We start from the raw sequence: 13,391 nt of genomic DNA on the forward strand, positions 1-13,391 counted from the left end.
ATTAGTATTTCATCTTCAAATTTATGTTATTGTTAAGATAGACACTAGTGACCCTTAAAGCACAAAACATCCATTCAAGTACATACTGCTTAGAGAGTACACCCACTGTATCAGTGATCTGTGAAAGTCTATGACATCCTTATAACCTCAACCATACATGGTCACTATGACATGGACAGGCAACCTGCAACTAAAGGCCCATTTGGGAATCAAGTCTATATAATGTACAAACCAAAGCAGCCGATGGATGCAATGATGGCATTAGATGGTAACAAAACCACACCACACATCGTTCCACAGTCTTCTTGTCTTTTTCATGGGTGCTGGTGTGATTACCAAGCAATTTGTGAATGCATTACAATACAATGCTAACGTCATTGCTACCCAGCTACCGAGCTAGTTACTCATTCATTTAATTTTCATTCACAGCCCATAAATTAATCAGAGATTACAACAACCCAAGCAAATGTTTCCTGTATCATGCTCAGTGATAGTGATTAAACCTGGATTGATTTAAATATTTCAGGATGCCATCAAAGTAGAAGAGAGAGTAAAAGACATATGTCTCACTCAGGCTCAAAGCAACAAAAATGGTGACACTTCAAAAGTTATGGTCTGTTCTCTTTCAGCAAGGAGAATGAATTCCCAATGCTGAAAAAATATTATTTTCTTCTGCAAACATAATATAATATTTTATGTTAGTGTAGCTTGATAATATTTACTGGGTCTAAAAATCATCATTTGATTTATGACACGAAAAACATGCTACTAATATGCAACCAAACTGATGACATTAATAGAAAGCTATTTACAATTATCTAAGAGTTGAAGTTTAATTATAGCATTTCGCCATCTGGTGCTGGAATAAATAATTACACATTTTTCCCCTTCAAATTCGACAAAGTTGTTAACCATTGCGCCATTTTTTCGTTACTTACAGGTAACTAGCACAGGGAGCAACAAAAGATCATAGATGAATTTAACAACACTGCATTCTGAATTTGCCATACACCTGCCTGTCTAGATTGTTAGCAAGCAAATTACCAGCACACGTGCATTCGATTTCTCAGACAATCTGATGGGTATTTATTTATCATGAAATTACAAATGGAAGGCATTAGCGGATAAATCTGCTAATGTGTATAAATTCATATTAGGTTACCGTATTATTGACTTCTAAAAATAAAATTCCCCGATTTCCGTTTACACCGACAACACTACTACAAGTCCCGACATGCTTTCCCCCCAGGAAGTGTTTGACTTGAGGTGAAAGGTTGAAATAGTTGCTAAATTCATGCCGAACATTGAAATATAATTTAAAGAGGTTTATTCACGGCTAAGTAAATTGAGGAAATGGCAACGACAAAAGAGCTGCTGCAGATGGATCTCTACGGTTTACTCGGCGTTGAAGACGCGGCCTCCGAGAAAGAGGTGTGAGAATTATTAGCTAGCAACGATAACATGTATGGAATGACAAGATAGCTAGTCCATCTACTGTGGCTGCCTGGCTAACCAGCTAGACAGCTGTTGAAAGAGTACCGCTAAAGAGCATCTGACTGTTGTCCTAGCTAGCTAGATTTGTACAGGAGTGATAACTTGCAAAACAGTACTGTCTTCTGTCATTCCAACAAGTATAGATAGTAGTATGCTAACGTTATTGCTAGCTAGCGACCGAGCTAGTTACTCATTCTTGCATAGCTTGCTAGGTAGTTATTCGTTTTTGGTTTTAGAAAACAAAGAAACATACAATGATGTTTTTTTGAAAACTACGATAACTGTATAGTTAGCTAGCCACTTATTTAGCTAACGTTGTATGATTTAGCTAGCTAGCAAATAATATCCTTCATTGGCAGTATGAAGCCAGCCTGTTAGCTGACTAGCCAGCTATGTCAGTATGGTCGCTGTATATTTTGCATCAAGTACTTCCAGTGGCCACTGAGCGGCAATGTAACATCACGCATTTACAGTTGCATCTGGGAAAAGTATCATTTTTTAATCTCGTTTAAAGTTGATTCGAGGGCTGTACAAGTGAAGCTGTTACCGAATGCACATAATGTTCCGACATGCTTTCACAGCCTGAGATGATGGGAGTGCTCTAACCTTGCGCCGGCTTTAGAACTGTTTAAAGACGTTGTTTTAGAATTTAGGTTTGGAGAATGAGGAAACCAAACATAAGCAAATCATGTATGTAAAACGTAGTGATGGACATTTTCCTCTGGCATGGTGTCCCACAATAAAGCACGAACATAGGTATTTTTGGTTGATCGGAGAATTACGTTTGTCATTTATCCCAAAGACATTATATTTTATACCTGTGACAAATAACTGTTTTCACTTATATTTTCGTGTATATTTACGTTATAATTACATTTATATGTGGACTGTTTAAGGTATAGTCCAAATCCATTTAAGCACTCTGGAGTCAGATAAATTAATTCATCGATAAGCTAATGAATGAAAGAAAGGAAGAATAGAAGTGGGGTGCTTTACGAAGGGCCCTTTTTGTTTATGGGGTGCATGGAGGCTATTATTTTGGGCCAGGATACCTCACCTCAGTTGAAGCAGAGGGGATGCTTTTTCATATTATGGTGATGTTAAAAGAGCTACATTTTGGTAAGTTAAACCAGATTTTTTAATAACCACAGGATTTAATATCCCACCGTAATGATACAGTTTCCTGTAAGAAATGTCTTTAGCTGTACCCCTGTAGTTGTAGTAGTATAGGGTCAACAATGAGCACAGATTCTCTAGATATTCACTCCTAGATGTAGTATGGCCTTAATCTTTGCAGCTCAGACATTATGTTGGAGTGTCACGTCATTGAGGCAGTAGCACTTCAGTCAGTTTATGGTTAGTCTTCATGGCAAGAAGAGCCCAGAGTCATGGATTTCTGGTATGATCTGAGGGCTGTTTTGTGTTCCCTTCCTAAATACCCCCTCCCTCCCTATAAGGCTGGGTGAAGGTAACCAAAACACACAAACAAAAGTGACTCCATTTAAATTAATTTATGGTCCTGTGACTGCTCATGCCATTGGATCTAATACCTGATGTGAGAGGTCAATGGCGAGTGCACTAAAGCTGATGCATTCTAGCATTTTGTTTTGGTATGCAGTGAGTCATTTAATCTAGCTGTCACTTAACCAGACACCAGTAAAACAGCAATCTGTTTAGTTCCCACCATGATGACATTGTTGGAGCATTGTGTAAGTGTATGATGATAGTTATTTTAGTATATTAATCCATGTAGTGTAATTGGAATCATGCCTTCAGTATGTTTGTTGTAAAATGTCAGAAGAAAAACTGAGATCAGGAACTACATATAGTATTGCTCCCAGAGAAAGGGAACAATGTTGAAGGTAACTTCAACTCTGCTCTTTGCACAAAATTGACAGTCTGTTTCCATCTTGGCCCGCCTCATAGTGACTGTACAGTTAGGACTCCTTTATGACTGGAATGAGACTTTTCTGCTTGACGCAATTGATATCAAATCTTAGACTGTCGTTAACACCACCTTAACCTCAGGCTTATGCGTGCGTGGTGAACTCCACCCCAGAGAACACCTTTCAATTCTCCCAGCAAACCTTACAGAAATAAACATGTTGCCGCAATCCTGATCGCGCATAATTACGAATAAGGACATTGGCAGTCATTGTGACAGAGACATTGAGTGCCTCAGAGTTTATCACGAAATTCTGTCCTGCTTCAGTTTCCAAACTGCATATGGTTATACAGTATGCGTAGTTTAATATCTGATTGCTGGCCATAGTGTGGTTCTTCGAGGCCACAAGCTCCTGTTAGTTAATTGGAACAGAATGTAGAAAATGCTCTTGAGAGGATTGCATGAAAATCTGGGGTGCTTGTTTTTGCCCCACAAAGCCCTCTGGTTTTAGAGAAGCATGCGGGCCGACCTCAATCTTCCACTTTCCAGATCCTCGGGAGTTGAGGCCGGAATCAAATTAACATTGTTGCCAAATGGTGGAAAGAAGACGTTAATTTCTTAATTAGCTTTCAAAGGCTCGGGCGACCCAGAAAAGCTGTCTCTGGAAGTTTGCGGTCGTGGGCTCAGTTGGAGAGCGGAGGGGGCCAGGCCCCGCGAGACCTTCGGGGTCGGGAAACGATAGCGATCTTCAGCCCGAGGCGCCTGCCCCCCGGACGGAGAGGGCCCGACACCAAGCGCTGAGTGTTTTTTCCGATGTCAGCGGATTAACACCCCCAAGTTGTTCGGTTGTAATTCCGCACAAACACTTGAAGGAGGACAGGCTTTGCCAAACATTACTCTGGTGCTGCCAGAGCAATGGTGGTTTGTCATCGGGTGCAGCTCAGTTCCAGGAACATGTTCATTTGACCACAGCCGCAGCTTGTAAAGGCCCCTTTAATAGACGTGCTTCCTGCTGCACTGCGTGTTTCGGATTATCTTTATCATTATCGTGGTATGAATGGGCTCCTATTTTGGATGGTTAGCATTGCGGCTGAGAGTCAGTTGCAATAAATTTCAGCTGATGTTGTGTGAACAAAACAGTCAATAGAGGGGAACTGTTAAAACAGGCTGCCTTAACACTGCAAAGCACCTGCCCTTTACCAGCCTTTGAAATTCTCAGCACAGGCACTTGCGTACCTTATTAACCTGGGCACTGTTTTGTACATGAGCCTGTACCTTCCACATTGCTGGCTTCAGTGGCTGTGTCTGAAGCAGCTGGAGCTGGTGTGAGCTCTGTGTGCGCGGGGGGGGGGGCGGGGGGTAAGCAAGTTAGCCCCCCCCCACCAGGCGCCCAGCAGTTCAAAGCGCGGCCTTCTGGTGCGCATCGCTGCGTGCCGTCATCCATCCAGAAGGAGACCGTTTCTTCGGGTGGGTGGCTGGGCCCGGGCGCAGGCGATCCCCGCTCACACTAATCATATCACTGTCCCGAACAAACGCGCTCCTGCCAGGCAAGTTACGCTCACTCGCTGCTCACTCCTAAAACTGGAGTGCTATCCTCCTCCCGTCTCTCTTTCCCCCTGCCCCCCTCTCTCTCTCTCTCTCTCTCTCTCTTTCTCTTCCTCTCTGGCTGATAATTTCCTGTAAGTGGCAGATCGGGGTAATTGCAGAGGATGGCCTGATGGTGGAAGAGCCAGCCAAGCAGGCAGTTGTGCGGGCAGCATTCTAGCGGGTCGTCAGCGGTAATAAGCAGTGCAGACTGCGGTAATGAGAAAAAGATGTGGGCAGCCAGTAAAGTCCGTGTCAGGCAGCGGGTGGCCGAGGAGACCTGATTTCGGCAGGCAAACCCATTACAGTCATGTTGTTATTACCACTGGACAGGATCGCCTCGGCAAGGCCCGCGTCCCTGCGTTTCATTGGTTCCCCCTTAGAGCCAAGGGAGCTGCCTCTTTTGCCCAGGTGGGACGGTGAGCTGCTTAGCTGCTGATGACTGCGGTGCTAATATCGAACGTTTCGGGTTTTAAGGTGGAACAGTGTGTCCGTACCTTACTCTAAGTCAAGGGGCAGCATCCGTTGTGGGGGCTGAATGTGTGACCTCCTCGCTACAAGGGGGGGGTCCTTAAATTCAGATCCTTTAACACACCTCCGCAGTCCTCATCCCACCTTGTCTTCCACCGTACTGTCAGTCTGTGCACAAAGGAAGCATGCGTGTCATAAAACTGCTGGGGAACAATCATGTGTTATTTAAGTTAAACTCCTAGCAGGAGGATTTTTATATTCTTGCCAGCAGTAGTAGAGTAAAAAAAAAAAAAACCTGGCGCTAGCCTTGCCTTGTCTTATTGTGGCCCAGCGACCTTTTGTACCTGGTCCAAAGAAGCCCCGTTTCACTGCCATTAATACCTCTTCAGAGCCGTGCGCTTGCACGCATCCAGCATGTGGGCTCTAATTATCACAGAAGGGTTTTTTCCTCTCCCTCGTTTACGGCCCTGGCCTTCCAGTCCTTCTCCTCCTGGAGATGAAAATAATGGCCTCTGTCAAGCTTGTTAAAAGAGGACGGGTGGGGAAGTGGAGTTAAACGCAAGGGGCGGGTTTGCGGCAAGTCCCTGCTGCCGCCGTGTATTTATAATAACTAATATTTTCAATACTTCCTAATATTTAAATTCCTATCAATCCCATCTGACTGTGGGACGTGGTTTTAAAATCTTCGTCAAGGCTCCCGAGTGGCTCAGTCGGTAGTTCTGAGTGTAGACTGAATGCTATGGCCCGGGTTCGAACCCGACCATGTCATTAGCCGACAGTGAGTGGGAGCTCGCAGGCAGAACACATTTATTGGCTGGCTTCGTTCCGCCGGGGATAGGGATGGGTACGTCGACAGGGGCTTTGGTCCCATTAGCAACAGCGACCCCTTCTAGTCGATTGGGCGCCTGTGGTCCACGTGCCAAAGCTGCATGTGAAATGTCTTCCTCCGACTCATCTCTGTGCTATCTTAGCTTGTGGACCGCAATGCGAAAAGAAGCAGCGGCTGACATCGCGTGTCTCGGAGGAGGGCACGTGCTTGTCCACGCTCTCCCGGATTGACAGTGGGGGTTCTCGGATGGGACCGAATGATAACAAATTGGACATTCCAGAATTCGGGGAATTGGCCATTCCAAATTGGGGAGAAAATGGAAGAAGGAAAAAAAAAAAATCTTTGTCAGAATTCAGTTTATAGTAAAAGTTGGTAAAGAACATTGTTCTGTAATTCTGCTCTTGTGGTTCACCTGGATGTTGCAGTTGGGGGGGGGTGGGGGGGTGGGGGTCTGGATTTGTCCAGAGTCTCCACTGATCCGCTGCTGTCCTGTGGGAAGGGAGAAAGTGCGCTGGCCTGGATTCGGTGATGGCCGGAGATGCTGGGGTGAGAGAGGGCAGGGATTTATAGGTGGGGGTGCGGCGCGTGTTGATGCTCTCCCTCTGTGCAGCTCGCGTGCGTGCTCGATGCGGGCTCTCATCTCGAGGCCCTCGCCTGGGCCTTCCCAGCATGCCTGGTTCCTGACTAATTACCGCTACGGTGCAGCAAAACCTCTCCACCACAAATAAATATTTGTGTTCGCCTTCCTGCTGTTTTATTTCTCTCTAGTTTTTTTCTCTGCTTTCCTGTGTGCCTGCGTACCCTGGAGCCACGGACACAACGGGATGGCTATCTGCCTGGCTCCCATCCAAGCATGCATCAGTGCCGCAAACATGTACTTACGAAAAGAAGCAATTTCCAGGTCACCTCCTGGTCAGAAAAACACATTACATCATTTTTACTGCAGGTTTTTTTTTTTTTTTCCTGTCTTCGTTGTGCATCGGCCTCGTCGGTCCAGACAGGTGAAGGGTAGCTGTGGCTGCCCGCTTCAACTGATCATGTGATGGAAAAGGGGGCCACGTTTGTCCTTCCGGTAAATTCCTCAGCATTTGTTTTTAGCCAGCGTCCAAAAAAAATGCGTGTAAATCGGGGTCCCAAGTAAGCACCCACCGGCGACATTTCGAGCCCTTTGTCATTTCTGTAGCTCTTGTGTGCTGCTCTGGAAGTGTTTGCCACATGGGACCTGTGGCGTTGCAGCCCAGGAAGGGGCCCGCTGTTGCGCCGGTGAGCCCTCGGCCGGACAGGGCCCTCGCGAGTTACGCGCTGCAGACCTTTGAACTGACCGCGCGGGGCTCCTCTGGAAGCAGACGCAGGCGGAGCTGGAGGGGATGGGGGACGGGGGGAGGCAGCGCGGCGCTTTGGCCCGCGGCCAGCAGCTCTGCGTGTCAGCGCATCCCGGGGGAACCCCCCTGTGCCAGGCAGCGGTGCTGAGGAGATTTAACGATGTTTTCATTTCGGAAGGCCCTCCAGCTGAACTGTGTCGAAAGTGATTTTTAGGACAAAGGTGCACGTCGCCGTTCGGGTCGTTAGCGCGCGGCGTCCCGCACGCTTTCCCCGATGTTTCACGTTAATGCTTGTTGGCGCTCCGCAGTTTATAGAATACCCTTTCTTTCTGTGGTAATGTAAAGTCAGACGAGCTAAGTGCTGCCAAATGCATCCATTCCCTTGAATTAAATACTCAAAAAAGATGATTTAACAAAAGAAATGCACATCCCAAAACCCCTCTCATCACCATATGTTTTTCAGCATGTGTTTCCCAAACAATTGTGCATGTTTTGCAGAGCACAAGGTCATCACATAAAGAAAACAGAACAGGTCCGTTTAAAGTCGGATCTGGTCTGAACACAATAATGAACAGTATTTATTTTATTAGCTGCATCTGCACCAGCCTGTGGCTGGAGGGCTGCTGTGAGAGCTGCAGCCACAGGCTCCAGCTCCGCCCTGCAGCCAGACCCATCATTACAGCTCTGTCGCTAATTGGCAAAACCTCACCACACAATATGTCAGTCCTGCCCGTAGCCTGTTTGTAACCAGGCCAGCACCAAATAGGTTATGCTGGAAGGGTCAGGGCCAGAGCTGCAAGGGTAGCTGTGTCTTGGCCTGCAGAAATTGTGGTGGAAAACCCGGTGAAGTGGTGCTGGTGTCTGGCAGGGCTGTGGGAAAAGGCAGGAGAGGCCTTGTACACTGGCACGTTCCGCAGACTCAATTGCCTGGAATGGTACACGTTCGTAGAGGAGCCCTTGATTAATGTTTCTCACATCAAAGTTTGATTGGCCAATGCAACGAACTGTGAAAGCGTGCAGAACAGCCAATACATAGATTCCTTTTGATGGAAAATAAATTTTCAGAATTAGGGAACCAGCATGAAAAGCTGACTAAATTTTAAATTTTAAGTTACCTTGTTTCCTCAATAAAAAGCATGTTAACACTAACTCTGGTGGCATTCCAAAGAACAACTGTATATTTTTTTTTTTGCTTGCTTTAAATATACAGCATCAACTAATTTCATTGAGACATTTCACCAATCAGCCTTATTAAAACAATAAACTGCAGTTTTGTGTAAGTAATTACATGTAAATGTAATTTCTTAAGTCACTAACTCTAGGCAAATCTCCAGAGAGATTCAGGGTGCTTTTCTAATGACAGCAGTGTGGTATAGTGTTAAGGAGAAGGGCTCGTAACTGAAAGTTTTTTTTTGGTTCGATTATCTGGTGTGGCACAGCTGTTGTGCCCTTGGACAAGGGACTTATTTCACAATTGCCTTGAAAAATACCCTGCTGTATCAATGGATAAAATTGTAATCTATGTTAGTTGCTCTGGATAAGAGTGTTTGCTAAATGACTGTAATGAATTTACAAGGATATTCTGAGCTGGCACGTGGACCTCCCCTACCCAAAGAAGAGATCGCATCTGTTCTGCTGAACCCACTTTATTTCTGTGTATTAAATGGATCTTTGGACTTTGTGAACGTTGTGGCCAAGACAGCTTAAGAAGGCAAACAGCCAACCAATGCGGCTGTGACAGTCCCCTGGACTCTGGGGTCACGGCTGATGGTACTGGAGATGCTGATTGTGCAGCAGGCGAGCCCGATTGCCCACAGACCAGAAGCCACAACCATTCCCAGCCTCGCTCGCAGCGTTCCCCCTCTTCCACCCTCAGAGAATACTCCATTAGCACTGGCTATTAGGTCAGGATTTGGACATTTTCAGACCTTTTGCAAGGCTTGCTTTCATAACTTGCCTTTAAGGGTGTTTTTGTTTTTCATCTGGGAGTTTGAGTTTAGGAAGGGGTTTTTATGCACGTGAATGTTCTGTTTTTTCCAAAAGCAGTAATTCAGGTGAAACGTCCATGTTGCGAAGGCCAAAGGTGAGCAAAGTTCGCCGCCCGCAGCCAGACTGCCTCCCATAAGGAGTTGGGGCAGCCACAAACCAGAAATGCTGCTTTGAAAGTTGGAGCACAGCTTGCAGAGGGCTACATTCTCACATAGCTGTTGACAGTGTTGTGTTGCGGTCCATACTGTTCTTGTTGATGTAGTTGAACAAATCTTTCCTCTAACTTCATCTCAGTCATGTTCAGTCGTTATGCTTGTTCATCAGCCTCCGATAGTCTATGCATACCTATCCACTTTTAGTTGGGCCTAATTTTAGCATTGAAAAAAAGAGGATGCATATTATCTGAGAGGTGAGGATTGTGAAGAGCCTTGAAGTATCAGTAAAATACAAGCTTGCCTGGGATTTTACTCTGAGAATTTTATGGTCTACACACAACATGTAAGCTGTACTGTAAGACGGGGTGCTTTTTTTGCATTAAGCCTGGACTTTCAGTGGAGATGTTACTCCACATGTTGTAGCTGGACTCATTTCTGCCACTCTTGGCATGTGCTGGATTTGAGCTAAGTGCTGTTGTTCCCTTCCTCTCTCCAACAGATCAAGAAAGCGTACAGACAGAAAGCTCTGACTTGCCATCCGGACAAGAACCCAGACAACCCCAAAGCAGGTGAGTGAAGACAGAGGACCTGGTAGGCTGCAGTGCTCACTGCCTGTTTCTGAGGTCAGGTTATACTTAGGTAGCAGCTCAGATGAGGCCTCTCTCTTAAGAGCTGTCTTTAGGTGACCAGACCAATATATAAGATCTGGTCAGTTCGCTATGCAGGTTAGTCATGAACAGTCATAGGCCAGAGTGGCTCCACTCCACATGCACAATGTTGGTTGGGAGTCAACAAACAGCCTTTAACCACTGAGCCAATCAGAGTTTGGCAGAGAGGAACCTCTGGAAGGGAAACTGCCGTGAGCTGTATAACCCCTCTAAAAATCAACCGAAGCAACTGCAGATGTACAGAGCATGTATGTAGAAGCTCAGCTAAAAGCATGAGAACGTGGTCATACACATACTTACATGTTGTTAAGTGGATCTCTGTCGCATCTTAAGGTGAAACTGTCTTGCATGCCACTTCATCTTCCCCCTACTGTCGCGATCTGTTAGTTGTAGTGCATGAATGAGGGACATTTGACGAAAACTTGTTTTTGTGCAGTGGATTGGGAGGATTAGCGCAGAATAGCCGCTTCACTGCCACTTTCTCCTTGGTTGGCTGTGTGCAGGCAGAAAGTGCGTTCACCACTCGCCGTGTCGGCCCCGTCTGTCCTTGTGCATGTTGAGCTGTGTAGAACGGTAATGAGTCCCAGAGAATCACCAGTCCCAGTGCTTGTGGGGCTGTCGGGTTGGAGAGAAGAGGCCCCGAGGGGTAGAAGGCAGTGTGCGACCTGTAAACCCCCAAAAACAGCGTCTCTTTCACCAGTCAATATAGATCCCTGCAACAATTAAGCTCTTATACAACCGCACATTCCCTGTGTGTTTCTGCACCACAGCTACAAGCACAGACATTGCCAGAGCTCGGAGCGCTCGCACGCAGCATTTCAATAAACCAGCGTGTCGTTTCCTAAATGAAACGGTATGTCGTCTCTCTCCCGGGGGGGGGGCGATACGGACAGACGTTTTCGGCCCTCTGTCTGAGACATGACAAGGCACAGTGCGTTCCCTCAGGCCGGAGACCAATTCTGAAGCCCTCTCAGTTTCCAGAGCCTCGGTGCCACAGAGCCCGGAGTCTGGGGTTCTTCTGGCTTCCTAACCAGCAGAGGCTCCAGCCCAGAGCAGCCCCCACAGCCTGAGCCCTAGCCCAGAGCCCCAAACAGCCCTCAGTCCAGCCTAGAGCCCCTGCGCCAGCCCCCAGCAGCCCAGAGCCCCAGCCTAGAGCCCCTGCCTCAGTCCTTAGCAGCCCGGTGCCAGGCAGGGTCAAAGATGCGGGCAGACAGTGGGACATGTGTTTCCGCATCTCCCCCAGAGCTCCGGGGCCCACGGCCAAGAAACATGTAAACAATCAGTTTCGGAAATTTAAATATAATTTTGCCACAGAAAAAAAATGCACCTTGAAAAAAAAAAATCAACAGCATGTTGTTAAGCTAGGTTTCTGCGGTCGCTGGATGTCTCTGGCAATTCCTGATTAAGTGAAATAAATGGGAAACAAAGGAGGTAATGGGGAGCGAGCATACGAAAGTGGGTCCGTTTCCCAGAATTGGAAAAGTGGGATGTGTAGGAACATACGGAAAGAATCCCCGCGGAGAGACGCTGTCCAGCTCCTCGGTTTCGTGCGCATTCGCCCAGTCACACGAACGAGCGCAGAGCTCCGAGGCCCGGCGGGCACAGAAGGGGTCAAGGCAGAGGTCAGTCCACAGGGAGCCTACGCGCTTGTCCCCGTGCCATGATATTCAGAGCCTCTCCGGCAGGCCGGGGTTTCAGACGCCTCCGATCCCACCTCACCGTCAGGCACGCCGAGGTGCCTCCAAAACTCGCTCTCTAGTCTTGCTCAATTGCTGCGTGTTTTCGGTTCCGTGCCTGTAGCCCGGGCTCCCTCAAAGAGGGAAACCAGAGCCTGCGGTGGCTCGTTAGGAATTAAAATCCCTCGAGTGAGTCATTAAACCCGCGGCAGCGCGGCGGGGGGGGTCGGGGGTTTGCGTGGTACGCGTGATTACGCCCGTGGCCCCTCGCAGCGCCCTGCTGCGCGGCGGAGGGAGAAGCCCAGATTTACGTGGGAAAACTCCCGGCGTATCATTAGAGGAAGTGGACTGCGTGAGACTCCAGGCACCTTTTAATGCAGGAAATGTCTCCATTAACGGCGGCCCCAGCTGGCACGGTAGCGGGCTGCGCCGCCTGCCCCTGTTTGCACCCCCACGCCCGCGTTCTGTCCTCCTTCACACGCACACCAGCTCGCCCCCCACACACCCCCCCACCCCGCCGCCACTTGCGCTAACTGCTTCCACCTGCGTCATCACCTTTTCCTTCCCGTCGACCATCTTAAGGCCTTCCCGTTTCTAGGGAAATCTACATTTCATTGAAGGGATGCCTGTCATGATCAGAGGCTGCTGTCAGCACTCTAAATTTTTGAGCCAGATGAAGTGTAAAGCATGAAGTACCACAGAGATGTGACTCTTTATCTTTTTGCTCTTTCAGCTGAGCTCTTCCACCAGCTTTCCCAGGCCCTCGAAGTCCTGACTGATGCTGCGGCAAGGGTGAGTCCCACGCAGACTGCGCTCTCTCTGTCCGTCTCCTTATCATATCGTCCTCTTTCACACAAGCGTACATAACCTGACTTAAACTGTCTCCCCGAACCCCCCCCCCCCCCCCCCGTTATTAATGACAGGCTGCTTATGACAAGATCTGCAAAGCCAAGAAACAAGCCGAGGAGAGAACCAGGAGGCTTGATGACAAGAGGAAGAAGATCAAGTTAGGTGAGGCCACGTCTCCACCCATACAGAGATAGAAAAGGGGGGACTTCCAAGTAGTTCAGTGGTCAAGGTGTTCACTTTTATTGCAAGCTAAGCTGTATGCTATGGCTCTGTGATAATGATATGGCCCTGGTTGGAATGATGACTGGAAGTCCAGGGGGTAGGGGTGGGTAGGTTGGTCAGGGTTTGTGCCTGTCATTGGACACCAGTGACCCCGGCTGGTCGATCCAGCACCCACAGTCTGCCTGTGTAAAGCTGTGCATGAAGTGTCCTCCTCTGACTGATGTGTATGTAAGCATAGTATGGGGAC

General features: G+C 47.6%; 1 protein-coding gene across 1 annotated transcript in view; it reads left to right on the plus strand.

The window, feature by feature from the left end:
* The first annotated feature begins 1,271 nt into the window (after positions 1–1,271).
* The window catches only part of dnajc17 (DnaJ (Hsp40) homolog, subfamily C, member 17), a 50,574-nt gene continuing 38,454 nt past the window's right edge, over positions 1,272–13,391 (plus strand). Inside the window, exons 1-4 of the mRNA XM_036541522.1 lie at positions 1,272–1,431; positions 10,229–10,298; positions 12,807–12,865; positions 12,997–13,084. Of these exons, the coding sequence (XP_036397415.1) occupies positions 1,354–1,431; positions 10,229–10,298; positions 12,807–12,865; positions 12,997–13,084 (295 nt within the window). The 5' untranslated portion in view covers positions 1,272–1,353. The remainder of the gene's footprint in view (positions 1,432–10,228; positions 10,299–12,806; positions 12,866–12,996; positions 13,085–13,391) is intronic.

Source organism: Megalops cyprinoides, chromosome 12 (assembly GCF_013368585.1).
Source record: "Megalops cyprinoides isolate fMegCyp1 chromosome 12, fMegCyp1.pri, whole genome shotgun sequence".
NCBI lineage: Eukaryota > Metazoa > Chordata > Actinopteri > Elopiformes > Megalopidae > Megalops > Megalops cyprinoides.